Source organism: Rhinoderma darwinii, chromosome 1, assembly GCF_050947455.1.
Source record: "Rhinoderma darwinii isolate aRhiDar2 chromosome 1, aRhiDar2.hap1, whole genome shotgun sequence".
Lineage (NCBI taxonomy): Eukaryota > Metazoa > Chordata > Amphibia > Anura > Rhinodermatidae > Rhinoderma > Rhinoderma darwinii.
The window spans coordinates 381,053,629-381,076,465 of NC_134687.1; the positions used below are offsets into that span (position 1 = coordinate 381,053,629).

The 22,837-nt window shown below is 43.0% G+C and overlaps 1 protein-coding gene across 1 annotated transcript in view; it reads left to right on the plus strand.

The window, feature by feature from the left end:
- Window positions 1-603: 603 nt before the first annotated feature.
- VPS13A (vacuolar protein sorting 13 homolog A) overlaps window positions 604-22,837 on the plus strand; it is a 249,923-nt gene continuing 227,689 nt past the window's right edge. Inside the window, exon 1 of the mRNA XM_075828295.1 lies at window positions 604-793. Coding sequence (XP_075684410.1) covers window positions 694-793 — 100 coding nt within the window. The 5' untranslated portion in view covers window positions 604-693. The remainder of the gene's footprint in view (window positions 794-22,837) is intronic.

The following is a 22,837-nucleotide window of genomic DNA, read 5'->3' on the forward strand; positions in this document are numbered from 1 at the left end:
AGCCAAATAGTGGAAAAATTAAGCTTCAGATATAACCCGGGGTAAAATGTGCATGTGTTAACAGCGGTTTTTGCTGTTCTTTTGCCAAGCAAGCTGTGACAGGAACACATACATATTTTTTGTAAAAAAAAAAACGTTTGCTAAAAGGAAATAGCTTTTTATGTAATGATCTATCCTTTTATAAAATGTCAAACACCAAACCCCTCCAAATCTGAGAACAAAGGTGGCCATACTTGACTGTCCATCTTGTCTGCCCCTTCTTATATTATATTTTCATTTGTTTGGTATACATAGATAGCTTCGCGTTTATCTAGACAAATAGCCACAAATTATAGTGATGTACAGAGAACACGAAATGGTTCACGCCATTTTTAGCCACAGCGCTGAAGCACATGTAGGTATTCCTGTCACCCAGCTATGAAGCAGGTAATAGTCAGTGTGAAAGTAGCGACACAGCAGCTGGAGGCGGGAACTCGTCGCCGTAATGACAAAGCCTCACCTCGTCCTCCACGTGACAGCACAACTTGTGTGACTTTCCCGCACATGGGGTGGGAGGGAGCTGTGGGAAGGCCGCTGTGGAGGGGGAGGCGCGGGTGTACTGCGCATGAGGAGACAGGGGCGGGCCCGGCTGTGTGAGCGGCTCTGTGTTCTGTGGGGATACCGGGGGTGACACCCGGGCAGCAGGGAGGCACCATGGTGTTTGAGTCCGTGGTGGTGGATGTGTTGAACCGTTTCCTGGGGGACTATGTGGTGAATCTGGACAGCTCGCAGCTCAAGTTGGGGATTTGGGGCGGTGAGTGACACACCCGTGCTGTGTTATTCGTACACGTAAATAATATTACACTGCTATGTGACATGTGGTCTCTGCACTAGAGCAGCTGTACCCTTGTGTGCCAGCCTGACGATATATCTAGGACTGACAAGGGGAGTACCAGCTGTGCCAGGTATGGCAACTTACTATATTCACATAGGTGACAGGGATGTGTCACATGCAGGAACCGTACAGTAGTAATGTCTGCAATCCCGAATACATCATGGATATCTAGCGGTATGCTGTGTGTTTATTGCTTGTGTGCCCACAAATGTCATGCACCAGGGGAGATTTTTTCAAAAAAGACACTATTTGCTCTGCACCAAATTTTCTGAAATATTCTGCACTTTAGAAAACCGCTCCCTAGTGTATGACTGGCAAGACCTGTCCTAACGTCTATGACCACATGCGGCTTTCTGCATTTAGAACAACTTAGGGTATGTTCACAGGGCAGTGTCCGTTACGGCTGAAATTACGGGGCTGTTTTCAGGAGAAAACCGCTCCGTAATTTCAGCCGTCATGGCATGTTGAGGCGCTTTTTCGCTGCGTCAATTACGGACGTAAATGGAGCTGTTTTTCCATGGAGTCAATGGAAAACAGCTCCATTTAACGTCTGAAGAAGTGACAGGCACTTCTTTGACGCGGGCGTCTATTTACGCCCCGCCTTTTGACAGTGGGGCGTAAAAAAAATGACCGTCGGAACAGAACATCGTAAGACCCATTCAAATGAATGGGCAGATGTTTGCCGACGCTATCAAGCCGCATTTTTGGACGTAAATCGAGGCGGAAAACGCCTGAATTACGTCCGTAAATAAGCCATGTGAACATACCCTTAGGCTAAACGTACACGTTGTGGAATTTGGTGCAGAAAATCCACACCTAATAGTATGTTGTTGTGTTTTTAGGTAAGTTCTTCTTTTTTTCTTTTTTTACATTTTGATGCAGAATTAGGTTTGTTTTCATCCTGCGGATTTTGGTTTGTTTCTTTTAAAACTAGGCAGATACAATTTGCAAGTGGCAAAGCAAGATAAATTTAAAGTGTAGCTAAACGTTCGACAAACTTTTGACATGTCACAGTGACATGTCAGAAGTTTGTATTGGTGGTGGTCCGAGCATTGAGACCCCCACCAATCGCTAGAATGAAGCGGCGGAAGTGCTCGTGTGAGCGCTCAGCTGCTTCGTGCCTGTTCGGCTTTTTCCGGAAAGCCGATTTATCGGAGTACGGGCTCATAGACTTTCTATTGAGTCCGTACACCGATACATTTATTTCCGGAAAAAGCCGAAAATACAAGAAGCAGCTGAGCGCTCACACGAGCTCTTCAGCTTCTTCCTTCTAGTCCGAGCACTGAGACCCCCACCAATCCAAACTTCTGACATGTCACTATGACACGTTAGAAGTTTTTAAAGCGTTTAGCTGCACTTTAAATGCTGCGTATTTTAAAATACGCACCACAGGTCAATTTATGTGCAGAAAAAAAAACCGCATCAAGTAGATGAGATTTCAAGATTTCGCTGGTACCGTATTACGCTGCGGATTTGCCGTACCGTATTATGCTGCGGATTTGCCGCACTAAAATACGCACGGCATATCCGCACATAATGTGCGTCGTGTGCATTTGGCCTTAAAGAGGCTCTGTCACCAGATTTTGCAACCCCTATCTGCTATTGCAGCAGATAGGCGCTGCAATGTAGATTACAGTAACGTTTTTATTTTTAAAAAACGAGCATTTTTGGCCAAGTTATGACCATTTTTGTATTTATGCAAATGAGGCTTGCAAAAGTACAAGTGGGCGTGTTGAAAAGTAAAAGTACAACTGGGCGTGTATTATGTGCGTACATCGGGGCGTTTTTACTAGTTTTACTAGCTGGGCGTTCTGACGAGAAGTATCATCCACTTCTCTTCAGAACGCCTAGCTTCTGGCAGTGCAGACACAGCGTGTTCTCGAGAGATCACGCTGTGTCGTCACTCACAGGTCCTGCATCGTGTCAGACGAGCGAGGACACATCGGCACCAGAGGCTACAGATGATTCTGCAGCAGCATCGGCGTTTGCAGGTAAGTCGATGTAGCTCCTTACCTGCTGATGCTGCTGCAGAATCAACTGTAGCCTCTGGTGCCGACACGATGCAGGACCTGTGAGTGACGTCACAGATCTGCACTGCCAGAAGCTGGGCGTTCTGAAGAGAAGTGGATGATACTTCTCGTCAGAACGCCCAGCTAGTAAAAGAAGTAAAAACGCCCCGATGTACGCACATAATACACACCCAGTTGTACTTTTACTTTTCAACTCGCCCAGTTGTACTTTTGCAAGCCTCATTTGCATAAATACGAAAATGGTCATAACTTGGCCAAAAATGCTCGTTTTTTAAAAATAAAAACGTTACTGTAATCTACATTGCAGCGCCTATCTGCTGCAATAGCAGATAGGGGTTGCAAAATCTGGTGACAGAGCCTCTTTAAAGGAGGTTTCCAGAATCAGAAAATGTTTTTGTTTTTATCTGTGCAGAAATATTCAGCTGTATATATCCGGAGCCATAAAATATAAAAATTTAAAGGAGTCGTCTCATGAAGTCCCTCCCAACACTGGATCCCCTCTATTAGCCGGAGTGAGGGGTAGCTAACAGAGAGACTTTTATTCTGGCGGACCCATTCTGTCAAGGAGTTACAAAATCGGCCATTAATTTGAATGGCTGACATGTAACCCTACGTTTGTATGGCCAGCCACAGCTTCCCATCGCGATAACGTCTGATCACCGGGGTTATCTAAAGCCAGATATGCGACAATCAGATCATCACCAGGCTGATTTCAGTTTATAGTGCCCCAATCTCCTGCCTGACCTACCTGACATCCCCTACTGGTAGACGCATACCCTGGTAACGTTAATCTCTATTGGTCAGTGCGCTGACTTGACTGCAGTACGTGACAGAAATTTGGAAGGTATGTGTCCGAGGGCAAAATGTATGCTGTCCAAAGTGACATCATGTACTACAGTCACTGGACCACGTTGACTACCAGCGACGGACGGGGGTGTGTTTTTGAATTATTGTATATTAGTAAATGGCTAATATAGCTTCACATTTCTGTGCAAATAATGCCCAGTTTACCTAATGTAGATAGTCTCTCACAAGGCAGTATTTTCGTCAGTATTTTGCAACAGGTTTTGGAAGATAAACCTAGGAGTGAAACCTACACAGAGAAAAGTATAATGGAAACATTTGCGCCTATTCCATGTTATAAATGTCACTGCCTATATGAACGATTAAAATGTAAATTTTATTATAGAAATCAAGAAACTATTAGAGGCGTAAGCACGATGTCCAGCAATCGGGGTGCAGATGGGAACTAATGAATCTGTGTACCACACGATGCATGGAGATGTCGCCCCCTCTTGATTTATATCATAAACACCTGGTCAATACGTGCCACTAGAGCTGTGTCCCTACGCGTTTCCACACCACTTAATAAACAGGGCGCAATAATAATGAATTAAAACACCTAATAGCCGGTAAGCACCTGTTGCGTTCCTAAAACGTTAACCCGGCTCGTGTACGACACTAGTCAGCAGGTCGAACACGAGCCGAGTGAATGCCGGACATAAATAGTACAAGTCCCACCCCCCCAAATGATGATGCGGCCCCGGACAGCCAATCCCCCCACAAGCCACGCAGATGACGTGACCGGAGCAGGGCAAGCCCCCGCATGCACACTGCAATCACGGACGGGAGTGAACAAAGCGTCCCTAGTAACCAGGGATCATAAGGCGGCTATAGAACAAGCTAGGAGAGGATTGATAACCTAGGATGAGATAAGGAACAAAAGGGCCTATCATCATCATCATCATCATCATCAAACTATTCGATGGTTAAGGAGGCGGCTTAATGTTGAATAATATCCAAAAGCAACCCACATTCCCAAGCAACGGAGTGACGAATGATAGATATAAATGAAGGATTGATTGAAAAATAAACAGGAGGCACAGGATATAATTGTAACGATGTATAATCTCAATCTCTTTGTGTGCAAACTCAAATGGAAAAAATTATTTAAAACCCATGACAGGCGACAATGCTTGGAATTGGGGATTTCTGAGGAGGATTTGCCACACCTCAGAACGCTTGATCAGTTATGGGAAGATGGTCAAAGAAATATTGGTGATGGACCCTTCACTAATCTAAGGGAACCATCTACAAGAAATGCACCCATTAATGACAATACACCAATTGATGTACTGTATTTCTTGAGGTAGTGGTGGATCAATTTAGGAAAGTGGATACCCTTAATGCAATCGAATTCAACACCTCTAGAGAGGAGATGGCAGGTCTACAAGCACTTGAGCAGGATGAGACCATCATCATCAAGCACTCAGACAAAGGTGGCAATATTGTAGTGATGGATCGGAGTCAATATAAGATCATGTGCCATCGCATTTTGAGCGATACAGCTTGTTACAGGATTTTACCCAGTGACCCCATGAAGATTTTTGGGAATAAACTAAAGGAATTAATAAATCCCTTAATCTGTTTAGCACTAATGAACAACGATTCATTCTTGTTGATCATCCACAATATGCCACCTTCTACAGTCTGCCTAAAGTGCATAAAGACACGTCTCCTCTCAAAGGTCGTCCTATTGTCTCAGGGGTTGACAATTTGACCCAAAATGCTAGTCTCTACATTGATCGAATCCTCAGTCCTTTCGTACTGGCCCTTCCATCCTACGTCAGAGATACGATGGATGTACTCAGAAGGCTGGAGGGCATCAAATGCGATACAGGTGTCCACTTGGCCTCCCTGGATGTCGAGGCCCTCTACAGCTCTATGCCCCATACCTCTGGTTGCAGAGCTGTGGAGGAATTTTTGAGTGAAAGGGGACTACAATTTCAGGCCCACAATGAGTTTGTGGTTAGCTTACTCAAATTTGTCCTCGAACATAACGTCTTTCTATTTGATGGCAAATTCTTTCACCAGCTCATGGGGGTAGCGATGGGAAGTCCTTGCGTACCCTCCTATGCCAACATTTACCTAGGCTGGTGGGAGAAGGTTGTTTTTAGTGAGGAAATGGACAAATGGACATCAATGATTCTTCTCTGGCTAAGATTCATTGATGATGTCCTGATTCTTTGGTCTGGACCGAAGGAGGAGTTTAATGAATTTGTGGCCATTCTCAATGTCAATGAAATGGGGCTCTTTTTTACGTCCGTCATCCATGACAGTAAAACGACGTTTCTCGACATCAATATTTGTAAGACGGAATAGGGATATATTCAAACGAGTATATTTAGGAAGGATACAGCGACCAATAGTCTTTTAACATGGGAGAGCTGGCACCCCGTGCCATTGAAAAGGGGGATACCTGAGGGCGCGGAGAATTCGCTCCACCATCACAGACTTTGGAATAGCTGCATCCGACTTGCAGAAGAGATTCATTCGGAGGGGTTATCCGCGTGAAATCCTTAGATCAGCCTATAAAAATGCCTTTAAGGGCATGTGCACACGATAACTGCATTTACGTCTGAAATTACGGAGCTGTTTTCAGGAGAAAGCAGCTCCTGAATTTCTGACGTAATTGCTCATACTCGCGTTTTGCGGGGCATCCATTACGGACGTAATTTGGAGCTGTTCTTCATTGGATTCAATGAAAAACGGCTCCAATTACGTCCCAAGAAGTGTCCTGCATTTCTTTGACGAGACTTATTTTACGTGCCGTCTTTTGACGGCGACGCTTAAAATTACAGGTCGTCGGCACAGTACATCGGCAAACCCATTGAAAAGAATGGGTAGATGTTTGCTGACGTATTGGAGCCGTGTTCTCAGGCGTAATTCGAGGCGTAAAACGCCTCCATTACGCCTGAAAATAGGTAGTGTGAACCCAGCCTAACTGTAATAGGAGTGATGTCCTCAATCCAAGGAAGCACTCGACTGATGACCAGATACGCATTATAGGAACGAATGATTCATCCAATAGTGAAGTATTGAAGGTCCTACAGGCCTACTGGGGGATCCTTAAAACAGACCCTGATATTGGAAGTCTGGTCGGTAACAGACCACTGGTGACATACAGGAGGGGTAGAAACATCAGGGATCGTCTAGTACATAGCCATCTAAAGCCTACTCTACTAATTCAGATGTGGATCATGTAAGGCCTGCGAGTCCATACTTTGCGGCAAAAATTTCTGCAGTTACACCACTGGTAGGAAGTTTGATAACAGGTCCTTTGACAATTGCAGAACAAAGGGCATTGTTTATCTTATTTCCTGTGTGTGTGTGGACTGCAATATGTCGGCAAGACCATCAGAGAGTTTAGGAGACTGATCTGGGACGACATTGGTGACATCCGTCGTAGCGAGGATACCCCGGTGGCACGGCATGTTTGGGAATGCCATGATGGCGACACAAATGTTATTAAATTCCAGGGGATCGAACATATACGACCATCTGCTGAGGGGGGGGGGGGGGAATTTTGGATAGAAGGATCTTACATACCAGCATACCATGAAACCTGCGGGCCTCAATGAACAAATATCATATAATTGTTTCCTATAATCCTTATCCCCACCTGTTTGATCCGCATGTTTTTATCTAATATGTTCCTCTGGGCCATTTTATACATCGTTACAATTCTATCCTGTGCCTCTTGTTAATTTTTCAATCAATCCTTCATTTCTATCTATCTATCATTCGTCACTCCGTTGCTTGGGAATGTGGGTTGCTTTTGGATATTATTCAACGTTAAGCCGCCTCCTTAACCATCTTAATAGTTTGATGATGATGATGATGATAGGCCCTTTTGTTCCTTATCTCATCCTAGGTCAGTAATCCTCTCCAAGCTTGTTCTATAGCTGCCTTATGATCCCTGGTTACTAGGGACGCTTTGTTCACTCCCGTCCGCGATTGCAGTGTGCATCCGGGGGCTTGCCCTGCTCCGGTCACATCATCTGCGTGGCTTGTGGGGGATTGGCTGTCTGGGGCCGCGTCATCGTTTGGGGGGGGGGGGATAGTACTATTTATGTCCGGCATTCACTCGGCTCGTGTTCGACCTGCTGACTAGTGTCGTACACGAGCCGGGTTAATGTTTTAGGCAGGAAACAGGTGCTTACCGGCTAATAGGTGTTTTTAATTCATTATTATTGAGACCCCTGTTTACTAAGTGGTGTGGAAACGCGTAGGGACACAGCTCTAGTGGCACGTATTGACCAGGTGTTTATGATATAAATCAAGAGGGGGCGACATCTCCATGCATCGTGTGGTACACAGATTCATTAGTTCCCATCTGCACCCCCCTTGTTGGACATCGTGTTTACGCCTCTAATAGTTTCTTGGCTAGTTAGCCCAATTTTAGTTCTTGATTTCTATAATAAAATTTAAATTTTAATCGTTCATATAGGCAGTGACATTTATATTGAATACAGGTGAACGTACATCTATTTATATAAATACAACGTCAGTTGTGTAGTGTCAAATCTATTCCATGTTATGAACCCACTCCTAGTAAATACTGCCATGTTAAAATAGACCTAAGGCCTCATTCAGACATTATTTTAGTCAGCGTTTTGCATTAGTATTTATACGCCAAGCCATAAGTAGAACGTAAACACAAAAAGTATAATGAAATGATTTCACATGGCCGTATTCAAGTTAATATGTTGCATCAGTATTTGTAAGCCAAAACCAGGAATGGAAAATTAACAAAAAAGTGTAACGAAGATTTGCACTTCTTCCGTGTTTTGGACTCTCTCTTGGTTTTGGCTGCCAAATACTGAAGCAAAATACTGACCAGAATACTGACGTGTGAAAGAGACCTTAGAAGAACTTTCTTAGGGCCTGTTCACATCATCGTTCGCTTTCCGTTACGGGGTTCCGTCGGAGGTTTCCGTCGGGTGAACCCCGCAACGGAAAGTGAAAGTGAAACCACAGCTTCTGTTTCAGTCACCATTGATAGCAATGGTGAAGGAAACATCGCTAATGGTTTCCATTCGTCACCATTCCGGCAGGTTTTCGGTTTTCCGACGGAATCAATAGCGGAGTCGACTGCACTATTGATTCCGTCGGAAAACCGGAAACCTGCCGGGATGGTGACGAACGGAAACCATTAGCGATGTTTCCGTCACCATTGATATCAATGGTGACTAAAACGGAAGCTGTGGTTTCACTTTCCATTGCGGGGTTCACCCGACGGAACCCCGGAACGGAAAGCGAACAGTGATGTAAACAGGTCCTTATTCTGCGACACCTCTTAAAAGCCCATAGGCACAGATCTGAGCATGTTAGATTTAAACTTGCTTGACCCTTTGTTCCAACAGGAGATAAGCCGCTACCAGACGCCTCTTTTTCCATTAAAATAGACTTGCGTGCTTAACCAAGGCTAGCGTGGAATCAGGAGGAATAGCTGGTAGATGGCTAAAGTTTAGGGGCACCTTTAAGACTTCATAGTGCTAGCCTTTTTTTGGCATATTTATACATAAAACATTTCTTTGATAATTGTGCTGAACTCTAACTTAGGCCTTCTTTACACAAGCGTATTTCACGTCTGTGATACGCGCGTGAAAATTACGCACGTTGCACGGACCTATGTAAGACAATGGGGCCATTCAGACATTCCGTGTATTTCACGCAGCGTGTGTCCGCTGCGTGAAACTCACTGCATGGCCTATACTTGAGCGTTTTTTGCGCATCACGCACCCATTGAAGTCAATGGGTGCGTGAAAATCACGGACATAACACGGACGCACATCCGTGTGCTGTGCGTGATTCGCGCAACATTTGCTAAAAAAATTATGAGAAAAAGAAAATCACCTCCTTCTTTTCATTTTGCATACGTCAAAACCACTTGACATAAGGATGGCATGCGCATGAAAATAACGCAGACAAGCATTATACACTGATGTCACACGGAACTGCAACGCGTGCAAAATGCAGCGTTTTTTACGCGCGCAAAACGCACACGTTCGTTTAAATAAGGCCTAATGCTGAGCACTACACCAGTCCAAACAACTGGTCTATCCTGTGCAGTAGGTCTATTCTGTCCAATCTGGTGCACACTTGCCCAGGAATTCTGTGCAGGGTACCAAGCAACATGGGGTTCTACCTTCAGCTATTCTCTACTAATTTGTTAAACAATTGGTGAATGTTTAGTACATGAAGGCCATGCTACTTTTTTCGACACAAACAAAAAAATTTTGTGTCCGGAAAAGTGACCTTACTGAATATGGTGTTAATGACCAGCACATATATTTTTTTTAATAGTTACTCTAGATCAGTGGTTTTTAAGGTGTTATGTGTTTCTCAAGGGGTACGCGATCAGGGAAAAAAAAAAACTGAAGTTGCCCTGGCGTCCAGTAACGTTTCCTTGCTCACTGCCGGGGCCCTGACTTGTGAGCCGACATGCTTTTATTTTCCTGAGTTGCGATTTTCGCAGTGGAATCGCAACTTTCCCACTGCAAAAATTTCAACATTTGCGGTTTGTTGCGGGTTTTACTCCCCATTGAATTCAATGGAGTAAACTCGCAACAGAAAACTGGCGATTCCGCAGCATAAATTGACATGCAGGTAATTAATGAACGGTTTTTCAGCGGACTATTTACGCAGCGTGTGGATGAAATTTGTTAAAATCTCATCCACTTTGCTGCTACTGTATTACACTGCAGTTTTTCTTCAATGAAATACGTTGCAAAAAATCTGCAGTATTTACGCTACAAGTGAACATAGTTTAATGTAGATACATGTAAAGTTATGCACCTGGGTACCAACAACCTGCATGCATTATATGTCCTAGGGGGAGCTATACTGGGGGAGTCACTTGTTGAGAAGGATCTGGGTGTACTTGTAAATCATAAACTAAATAACAGCATGCAGTGTAAATCAGCTGCTTCAAAGGCCAGCAGGATATTGTCGTGTATTAAAAGAGGCATGGACTCGCGGGACAGGGATGTAATATTACCACTTTACAAAGCATTAGTGAGGCCTCATCTAGAATATGCAGTTCAGTTCTGGGCTCCAGTTCATAGAAAGGATGCCCTGGAGTTGGAAAAAAATACAAAGAACAGCAACGAAGCTAATAAGGGGCATGGAGAATCTAAGTTATGAGGAAAGATTAAAAGAACTAAACCTATTTAGCCTTGAGAAAAGACGACTAAGGGGGGACATGATTAACTTATATAAATATATGAATGGCACATACAAAAAATATGGTGAAATCCTGTTCAATGTAAAACCCCCTCAATGGGGACACTCCCTCAGTCTGGAGAAAAAAAGGTTCAGCCTGCAGAGGCGACAAGCCTTCTTTAGGGCGGATTTACACAAGCGTGTGCGTTTTGCATTTTTATTTATAATATAGTTATGACCGGAAAACATTGTATAACCTCTTCCCTCTTTAGCCACTTTTGACCTTCCTGACAGAGCCTAATTTTTCAAATCTGATGTGTCACTTTATGTGGTAATAACTCTGGAATGCTTTTACCTATCCAAGCGACTCTGAGACTGTTTTCTCGTGACACATTGCACTTTAAGTTACTGGCAAAATTTGCTCGATATGTTCAGTATTTAATTGTGAAAAACACCAAAAATTAGCATTTTTCTCAATTTAAATGTATCTGCTTGTAAGACAGGCAGTTATACCACACAAAATTGTTGCTAATTAACATCCCCCATATGTCTACTTTAGATTGGCATTGTTTTTTGAACATCCTTTTATTTTTCTATGACATCACAAGGCTTAGAACTTTTTCAAGAAAATTTCAAAATGCTATTTTTACAGGGGACAGTTCAGTTGTGAAGTGGCTTTGAGGGCCTTATATATTAGAAACCCCCAAAAAGTCACCCCATTTTAAAAACTTCACCCCTCAAAGTATTCAAAACAGCATTTATAAAATGTCTTAACCCTTTACACATTTCACAGGAATTAAAGCAAAGTAGAGGTGAAATGTACAAATGTCATATTTTTTTGCAGAATTTTTTTTTTAATACAATTTTTTTTATAACACAAAGTTTTACCAGAGAATTGCAACTCAATATTTGTTGCCCAGTTTCTGCAGTTTTCGGAAATATCCCACATGTGGCCGTAGCGTGCTACTGGACTGACGCACCGGCCTCAGAAGCAAAGGAACAACTAGAGGATTTTGGGGCCTTATTTTTGTTAGAATATATTTTAGGCACCATGTCAGGTTTGAAGGGCTCTTGCGGTGCGAAAACAGTAAAAAAAAACCAAAAGTGACACCATCTGGGAAACTACACACCTCAAGGAAATGATCTAGGGGTATAATGAACATTTTGACCGCACAGGTTTTTTACAGAAATTATTGGAAGTAGGCCGTGAAAATGAAAATCTACATTTTTTCAAAGAAAATGTAGGTTTAGTGATTTTTTTTTTTCTCATTTCCACAAGGACTGAAGGAGAAAAAACACCATAAAATATGTAAAGCAATTTCTCCCGAGTAAAACAATACCCCACATGTGGTAATAAACGGATGTTTGGACACACGGCAGGGCTTAGAAGGGAAAGAGTGCCATTTGGCTTTTGGAGCTCAAATTTATCAGGAATGGTTTGCGGAGGCCATGTCACATTTACAAAGCCCCTGAGTGGACAAAACAGTGGAAACCCCCCACAAGTGACCCCATTTTGGAAACTACACCCCTTGAGGAAATTATCTAGGGGTATAGTGGGTGTTTTGACACCACAGGGTTTTTGCATAAATTATTGGAAGTAGGCCCTGAAAATGACAATCAAAATTTTTTCAAAGAAAATGTAGGTTTAGCAAATTTTTTCTCATTTCCACAAGGTCTGAAGGAGAAAAAGCACCACAAAATTTGTAAATCAATTTCTCCCAAGTAAAACAATACCCCACATGTGGTAATAACCGGCTGTTTGGACACACGGCAGGGCTTAGAAGGGAAAGAGCGCTATTTGGCTTTTGGAGATCACATTTAGCAGGAATGGTTTTCGGAGGCCAGGTCACATTTGCAAAGCCCTTGAGGGGACAAAACAATGAAAACGCCCAAAAAGTGACTCCATTTAGGAAACTACTACACCCCTAGATGAATTCCTCAATGGGTGTAAGCATTTTGACCCCACAGATGTTTCATAGAATTTATTAGAATTGGGCAGTGAAAATAAAAACAATCCTTTTTCTTCAATAAGACGTAGCTTTAGCGCCAATTTTTTTCATTTTCTCAACAAATAAAGGAAAAAAAGAACCCAACATTTGTAAAGCAATTTCTCCCGAGTACGGCAATACCCCATATGTGGTCATAAACTGCTGTTTGGGCAAATGGCAGGGCTCAGAAGGGAAGGACCGCCATTTGGAGTGCAGATGTTGCTGGATTGGTTTCTGGGTGCCTGTGGGCCTAAAACAGTGGAAAACCCCCAGAAGTGACCCAATTTTGGAAACTACGCCCCTCAATGCATTTACCTAGTGGTGTAGTAATCATGTTAACCCTGCAGGTGTTTTGTAGAAATTAGTATGCACTCGATGTTGCAGAGTGAAAATGGGATTTTTTCCATAGATATGCCAATATGTGGTGCCCGGCTTGTGCCACCATAACAAGACAGCTCTCTAATTATTACGCTGGGTTTCCTGGTTTTAGAATCACCCTACATGGGGCACTAATCTTTTGCCTGAACATTCAACGAGGCTCAGGAGTGAAAGCGTACCATGTCAAATTGAGGCCTAATTTGGCGATTTACAAAGTGTTGGTTCACAACTGCAGAGGCTCAGATGTGAAATAATAAAAAGAAACCACTGAGAAGTGACCCCATTTCGAAGCTACACCCCTCAAGGCATTTATTAAGGGGTGTAGTGAGCATTTTCACCCCACAGGTCTTTTCCATAAATGATTGCGCTGCGGATGGTGCAAATTAAAAATTTATATTTTTCCCTAGATATGCCATTTCAGTGGCAAATATGTCATGCCCAGCTTATGACGCTGGAGACACACACCCCAAAAATTGTTAAAAGGGTTCTCCCGGGTATGACGATGCCATATATGTGGAAGGAAACTGCTGTTTGGGCACGCTGTAGGGTTCAGAGCGGAGGGAGCGCCATTTGGCTTTTGGAGAGCGGATTTTGTTTGAGTATTACTGGTGTTTCCGTTTATAATGTGGGGGTACATGTAAGCCGGGCGGAGTACATTAGGGGCATAGTCAGGTGGTATAATAATGGGGTAAAAAAACAATAAAATGATCCATAGATGTGTGTTACGCTGTGACACAATCATTTCTGCACAGGCCGGTGTCGCACTGATATATGACGTCCATTCTTATTCCCCTTTTGGTCCACACTCGGCACCTTTGCAGTTTGGGGAATTTTGCTGGGAAAGTGTTGTCCTGGTAAAATACGGGCACCCTCGCTTCCAGCAGATATGTTTGGGCCCTCCCCTTCCTGGTTCCCTAATTTTAGGTCCTTGATAAATCGCCTCTTGAAACAGAAGAAACGTTCCCCTTGGGCAGGCACAACTGCATATTTTTTTATTTCCTGACTTATTGGAGCCTTAACTAATTTTATTTTTTTCATAGACGTAGTGGTATGAGGGCTGGTCTGTTGTGGGACGAGCTGTAGTTATTGGTACCATTTTGGGGTACATGCAACTTTTTGATCACCTTTTTATCCTATTTTTTTGGGATGCCAGGTAAACAAAAAATGCAATTCTGGCACAGCTTTTTTAGTTTTTTTTATACAGCGTTCAGTATGCGTTATAAATTACATGTTACCTTTACTTTGCGGGTCAGTACAATTCCGGCGATACCCAATTTATAGAACTTTTTTATGTTTTACAACTTTTTGCACAATAAAATTACTTTTGTAAAAAGAATGTATTTTTTCTGTCGCCATGTTGTGAGAACCATAATTTTTTTGTCGACGGAGCTGTATGAGGGCTTGTTTTTTGTGTGACGAACTATAGTTTTTCTAGGTACCATTTTTGGATACGTGCGACTTTTTGATCACTTTTTATTCCAATATTTGTAGGACAAAGTGACCAAAAAACAGAAACTCTGGTAAAGTTTTTTACGTTTTTTTTTACGCTGTTCACCGCGTGCAATAAATATAATATTTTGATACCTCAGGTCGTTACGGTCACGGCGATACCAAATACGTATGGTTTTTCAATAATAAAGGACTTGATAAGAGTAAAAGGGGGATTGTGCTTTATTTTATTACTTCAAACCTTTATTGTTTTCAAACTTTTATTTTTTTCACTTTTGTTTTACACTTTTTTTTTATACTTTTTTTACACTTTTTCTCAAGTCCCACTAGGGGACTTGAAGGTCCAACTGTCAGTTTTTTTTTTTTCTAATACATTGCACTACCTATGTAGTTCAATGTATTAGATCTGTCAGTCATTCACTGACAGCAAGCCGATTAGGCTTCGCCTCCCGGCGGGGCCTAAATCGGCTTCCGTAATGGCAGAGCAGGAGACCATTGTGTCTCCTGTTGCCATAGTAGCAGTCGCCAGTCCTGATTGCCTGTCAGGGCTGGCCATCTGCTAGTAACCGCTGCTAGCTCCGGTTCTTGCCGTTACAGGTGGATGTCAGCTGTAACATACAGCTGACTTCCACCGCTGATGACGCCGTATCAGCTCCTGACCCGGCGCCATCTTGCCGGCAGCTACGGAAGCCGATCAGGCTACGCCGCCGGGCAGATCTTGACAGGCTTCCGTGCTAGGCAGACCAGGAGGCCAGTATTAGGCCTCCGGTTGCCATTGCAGCCACCGGAACCCTGTCAATTTCATTGCTTGGGTTCCGATGAGCTGCAAACACCTTAAGTGCAGCGATCACGTTTGAGCGCTGCACTTAAGGGGTTAATGGCGAGGATCGAAGCTAATTTCGGTCCCCGCCATTACAGCCGGATGTTAGCTGTCAGATGCGGGAAGCACTGGCTTTCCATGACGTATACTTACGACAAATGTCGGGAAGGGGATAAACACTGAAGCAACTTACGCATATGCTTGTAAAACGTAAACAAATCTGAGTTATCACTGCAATGTTGTAGCAGCCCTGGGAGAAGGTGATACCTCCAGTAGCTCAATGCATGGAGTTTGGCTGTCACTGACAGTATCTGGCTCTCCTTCTTTTGAGTTCTCTTCCTGCATCCATGTCTGAACGTAAGGCTCTAACACTATGTGAACAGTGCCTTAGCAGAGATCGATGCAGGACAGGAAGCTATGTCGACCTGCCAGTGATGGCCCACGTTCACACATTCAGGATTGTGTCAGGATTTAAGCACAAAGTTTGAGCCTAAAACCTGACCAAATCCACTCGCGTTCCAAAAGCAATGTAGCATGTTAATTATTGCCACGGATTCCGCATCGAAAAGCTGTAAACTAGCTCCACTAAATTACAGTGGGGCATACCCACATATGGAACAGCTAGTTAATCAAGGCAGAAATACGAGTGTCAGCTGTGGATTTCTGCTGCAGAGTTTCTGAAGACGCGTGACCATACCCATAGGTTTTGTTACTCGTTCACTGCCAGCAGTAAACATGGTGCAGGAACATCCACAAAAAGTACAGTACAGTGTATTAGAAATGGGATTCTATGAAATTTCATTCACCTGTTTTTGGAAACTTCCACTTGAATTTGAGGCATGCTGCAGATCTTTTACCGATTTTTAATTCGGAATTCGCAGCATATTTTACCCATTGCAATGCAATGGGTGAAATTTGCGGCAATATCTGAATTCAAACATTTTCCACTACATGTGAACATGGCCTAAAACTAGCCATACACTTGAGATCAAGCTGTCTCAGGGTATGTTCACACGTACACGTCCGTAACGGCCGAAATCACGGAGCTGTTTTCAGGAGAAAACCGCTCCGCAATTTCAGACGTAATGGCAAGTGCAGGTGCTTTTCGCTGCGTCCATTACGGACATAATTGAAGCTGTTTTTCTATGGTGTCAAGGGAAAACGGCTCCAATTACGTCTCAAGAAGTGACAGGCACGTGCGTCTTTTTTGGCCAGATGTTTGCTGACGCTTTGGAGCCGTATTTTCGGACATAATTCGGGGCTAAAACGCCCGAATTACGTCCGTAAATAGGGTGTGTGAACATACCCTCAGGGTATGTTCACACTGATTTTTTTTTTTGCAGGCAGAAAATTCTGATTTTGATCTGTTTGCCGCGTTTTTTCCCGGTGTTTTTCACCCGCGGCCATTGAGCGCCGCAAAAGATGCTTTCTTTGACCTCCCATTGACATCAATGGGAGGTCAGAGACCTAAATGCCAGAAGATAGGGCATGTCGTGTCTGTTTCCCGCAAGACTGTCTTTCCGCTCGCGGGAAAAAAAACGCCTCTGCCTCTCATTGAAATGAGAGGCATTTTCGGGCGTTTTTTGGCACGTTTTCTGACGCGGTTTCTGCGTAAAAAAACTTGTAAAAAATTTCTGTGTGAACTGGCTCTTAAACTGCCGATTATCTCTTGTGTATAAGGGCCTCATGACTGTACCTCAATTGCATATGTACCACTGGAGATAAGCATCTGCCAAAGGTAAGTAAAGTTAAGGCTTCGTTCACATCTGCGTTGGGGTCCCGTTCTGACGTTCCGTCTGAGCTTTCCGTCAGAACGGGACCCTGAACTGACACAAACGGAAACCAGAGGTTGATTTCAATGGTGACGGATCCGGTGCCCATGGTTTCCGTTTGTCTCTGAGTACCGGACCCGTCTTTTTTTTCTGGAAGCAATAGCGTGTTCGACAACGCTATTGATTCCGCAAAATGACGGAGCCCTTGCATAACTGAGACAAACGGAAACAATTAGCACCGGATCTAAATCAATGGTGTTGGAAACGGAAACCTTTGGTTTCCGTTTGTGTCAGTCAGGGTCACGTTCCGACGGAACCGGACGCTGGCGCAGATGTGAACGAAGCCTAATATGTAGGCATGCTAAGAGTCTAATTTTGGGTGTCTTTTAACATGAATATTATTATAAACATAAATAACGTAAGCTTTAGGAGTAGTTGGCTGTGGCAGAATAGGTTTTGGGCTAAATAGAGAGCCACATTTAGGACTAATGCACTTCTGCACCTTCTGATGCTGTTGTGTCTTGGCCACTCAGATGTGATTTTCTTTTGCCAACCTTACACCTCACAGGAGGGGCGGACAACCATTTGCATATGTTATTTCCCTGTGGAGTTCCAGTACAGTCCGTCATCTGTGGAATATCACAGTGGCAATATGACTGTAGTTAGAAATGACCTAAGGCAGAACTTTTGCTATTTCTGTGCAGGCATACTTCCCATGTGAGTGAATTACAATAATCGTATATTGCTTCATGAGCATAGTTGTTTTGTGGTTATGATTTACTATTTGGACAGATTGGGGCAGATTTATCAATTAACCCCTTAGTGACCAGCCTATTTTAGGCCCTAATGACCAAGCTATTTTATTTGTTTTTCTATAGTCCCATTCAAAGAGCTATAACTTTTTTTTATTTTTTCGTCTACATACATGTATGAGGACTTTTATTTTGCGGGATTAGTTGTACTTTTTAATGGCACCATTTTAGGGTACATATATTTTTTTGATTAACCCTTATTAACTTTTTTTTGGGGGTGATTAGAAAAAAAATTCCACCATTGTTCTATGCGTTTTAAATTGACGCCGGAATAAATCACACATCCTCTTTATTCTATGGGTCGGTACGATTACGGCGATACCACATATATAGAGTTTTTTTTTATGTTTTACGACTTTTGCACAATAAAAACACTTTTGTACTAAAATTATTTGTTTTTGCATAGTCTCTTTCCAAGAGCCGTAACTTTTATTTTTATTTTTCCGTCAATGTAGGGATTTTTTTGGGCTTGTTTTTTGCGGGAAGAGACGTAGTTTTGGTACTGTTTTGGGGTACATGGGACTTATTGATTGTATTTTATTATGACTTTTTTGGGGGGCAATGGAAAAAAAATAGCAATTTCGCCATTCTTTTTTGCGTTTTTTTTTTCACGGCGTTTACCTTGCGGTTTAAATTACATTAACTTTATTGAGTCATTGCCGTTGTGGCAATACAAATATATGTGTACTTTTATTTATTTTTTTACACTTTTACTAAATAAAACCACTTTTTATGGAAAGAAATGGTTTATTTATTTTTTTACTGTCATTTTCATTAATAATCTTTCACATTTATTACTTATTTTATTAGTCCCACTAGGTCCCACTTATTTTATAGTCCTACTGTGCGATCTTCAGATCGCTGCTATAATGCCTTGGTATACTTAGTATACCAGAGCATTATTGCCTGTCAGTGTAAATCTGACAGGCAATCTATTAGGACGTGCCTCCGGCGCATCCTAATAGGCATATGTCCAGGGCAGACATGGGGGCTTTTATCAGGCCCTCGGCTACCCCGACACCCCATCGGAGACCCGCGATTGCGGGCCGCTGATGGGTGACAGAGGGAGCTCACTCCCTTTGTAAAAAAATTAAATGCTGCGGTCGCTAATGACGGCAGCATTTAACAGGTTAAACGGCCGCGATCGATTTAAACGTCGATCGCGGGTGTTGGAGCAGGAGCCCGGCTGTTATCAGACAGCAGTGCACAGACACACAGCGTGTTCTCGAGAGATCACGCTGTGACGTCACTTCCTGCCCCAAGTCCTGCATCGTGTCGGACGAGCGAGGACATATCGGCACCAGGCGACAGAGGCTACATCGACTTACCTGCAAACGCCGATGCTGCTGCAGAATCAACTGTAGCCTCTGTCGCCTGGTGCCAATGTCTCCTCGCTCGTCCGACACGATGCAGGACCTGGGGCAGGAAGTGACGTCACAGCGTGATCTGTCGAGAACACGCTGTGTGTCTGTGCACTGCCAGAAGCTGGGTGTTAACGAAGAGAAGTGGATGATGCTGATTCGTCAGCATCATCCACTTCTATTCACAACGCCCAGCTAGTAAAACAAGTAAAAACGCCCAGATGTACACACACAATACACGCCCACTTGGACATAACTTTAAACACGCCCAGTTGTACTTAATAAAAGGCTCATTTGCATAAATATAAAAATGCTTATAACTTGGCCAAAAATGCTCGTTTTTGAAAAAAAAAACACGTTACTGTAATCTACATTGCAGCGCCGATCTGCTGCAATACGAGATAGGGGTTTGAAAATCTGGTAACAGAGCCTCTTTAAATTGATGGCAATGCTAACAGAAATCAATTGTTTGCGTTGATGTGAACAGGCCCTTACAGTTACTCCTTAAAGAGGCTCTGTCACCAGATTTTGCAACCCCTATCTGCTATTGCAGCAGATAGGCGCTGCAATGTAGATTACAGTAACGTTTTTATTTTTAAAAAACGAGCATTTTTGGCCAAGTTATGACCATTTTTGTAGTTATGCAAATGAGGCTTGCAAAAGTCCAAGTGGGTGTGTTTAAAAGTAAAAGTCCAAGTGGGCGTGTATTATGTGCGTACATCGGGGCGTTTTTAATACTTTTACTAGCTGGGCGCTCTGATGAGAAGTATCATCCACTTCTCTTCAGAACGCCCAGCTTCTGGCAGTGCAGATCTGTGACGTCACTCACAGGTCCTGCATCGTGTCGGACACATCGGCACCAGAGGCTACAGTTGATTCTGCAGCAGCATCGGCGTTAGCAGGTAAGTCGATGTAGCTACTTACCTGCAAACGCTGATGCTGCTGCAGAATCAACTGTAGCCTCTGGTGCCGGTGTCCTCGCTCGTCTGACACGATGCAGGACCTGTGAGTGACGTCACAGATCTGCACTGCCAAAAGCTGGGCGTTCTGAAGAGAAGTGGATGATACTTCTCATCAGAGCGCCCAGCTAGTAAAAGTATTAAAAACGCCCCAATGTACGCACCTAATACACGCCCACTTGGACTTTTACTTTTAAACACACCCACTTGGACTTTTGCAAGCCTCATTTGCATAACTACAAAAATGGTCATAACTTGGCCAAAAATGCTAGTTTTTTAAAAATAAAAACGTTACTTTAATCTACATTGCAGCGCCTATCTGCTGCAATAGCAGATAGGGGTTGCAAAATCTGGTGACAGAGCCTCTTTAAGCCATTATGAATAAATTTGCCCCAATATTGTGGCTTGGTAACACATCCAATTAGGCAAAGATGTAGAGATGGCACATTGTCAGCGCTTTTTTTTTTTGCTTTGCAGTATTATTGCCTATGTTTAATATATGCTTATGTATGTATCTTTTTCCTGCAATTTTTAATTTTTGTTGTGTTATTTTGGTTTGTTATACTAGAATATTGACAGCTGCAGCTCGAAGATAGAAATTTGCTCAGCGCCATTTTTATGTTCCTTTCCTCACATTGCCATGAAAGACCCAAACTTAGCAAACAACTTGCAGTGTGGATTTTGTGTGTGACAGAAACTTCCATCTTGCAGGTGACCTATTCAAGTCTTTACCCTCTGGCTGTATTAAGAAGGATTTCCAGTTTCTGGTCATGTTTCATCGTTGTAAGATGCCACGCTGCTTGTGAAAGTAGAGTTTGCACGTGGTGTATGTGTTTGAGAATACTGGGATGGCACCTAGAGTATGGCTCACCTACCAACTGGCTGAATAGGTATATTGCAAATCCTGGATACTGCAGGTTTTGAGTATAACATTTATTTGACACCATTCTAACCTGTAGGTGTTTTTTTATGTTTGTTTAATATTCCTTTTTTTCTTTTTGTTATACAACTTTATAATGTTATAATTGGAGAGCTGTTAAAGGCCGCACACCGTCATCAAAAACACTTTTGTCTGGACATTGCTTACAATATAATTTAATTGGAAGCTTATGGGTACGTCCACACAGGTTGAATCGTTCCTCTGAAAATTCTGCAGCAAATCCGACCCAGAATTCAACCTAGAATCCGTAGGGAAATCCACTGGAAAATCTGCACCAAATCGTGCTGATTTTGGTTCGGATTGTCCGCTGTGGAAAACAGCTAAGGGTTAAAAAAACAAAATTATACACACCTACCCTCAGTGCACCCAGCCTCCTGTGATGACCGATATGTACAGAGACCAGCCAGGGGACCAGGGAGGCATTGCTATGGGAGAGTCGGGAGGGTGAATATATATTTTTTTATTTTAAACTTTGAAAATGGTGTTGTTGTTTTTCTGGACTTGCGGATTTTGCACACTGGTCAATTTCCGAACGTAAATATTTTTGTAGCATGTGGATAGGATTTGTTAAAGATTCTAGCCACAGTTCAGTCTGGATGGAGAAGGGAACAGATGGTAAGAGCACATGGATGCAGAACTAACCCCACCATAATCCACTTCAAAATGTTAAATTCTGACATATACCAGCCTGACACACGCTAAAAGGACGCTCTTCTGGCCTCCATCGAGCGAATGGAGCCCTATGGACACATTTAGCTGTACGCCATGAGATTTTTCCGACATACACGCTAAATGTAGGGCATTAATGTATATTAAAATAACATAAAAATCTGAAGCGTCACGTGAGGGAAGCCAACGGCGTCGAGAGAACTCATTCATCCGGTTTACGTCATGTTTTTTGTTATTTTGCCAGACAAAATAGTTCTGCATAATGTGGTATTTTTTCCCAGCGAATAGGACTGCTTCCTAACGGAGCCTCCAATGCAGATGTCAACGGAGCCTTAGGACTGCAGCATTTACAAATGCAACAAGGGGGTATCAGCAAACTGAGTAAATAAGGAGCAAGAGGGTGAGCGACAAGGATATGTGGAAGATAAATAGGAGACATATTTAAAAGGTGGAAGCACGGGTGTATACAGGGGGGCGGTGTAAAAAAATTATGAAGCTTTGGTCAGACTCTTGAGTGTTGAGCACACTGCACTTCGCCCCATTGTCATAGCCCCTACTACAGCAGGCTGAACAGAGGAAGTGATTGCCGGTGTTTAAAGAGGCTCTGTCACCAGATTATCAAATCCCTATCTCCTATTGAATGTGATGGGCGCTGCAATGTAGATAACAGCAAAGTTTTTTGTTTTGAAAAACGATCATTTTTGCCCAAGTTATGAGCAATTTTATATTTATGCAAATGATCTTTTCAATGGACAACTGGGCGTGTTTTCTCGTTTTA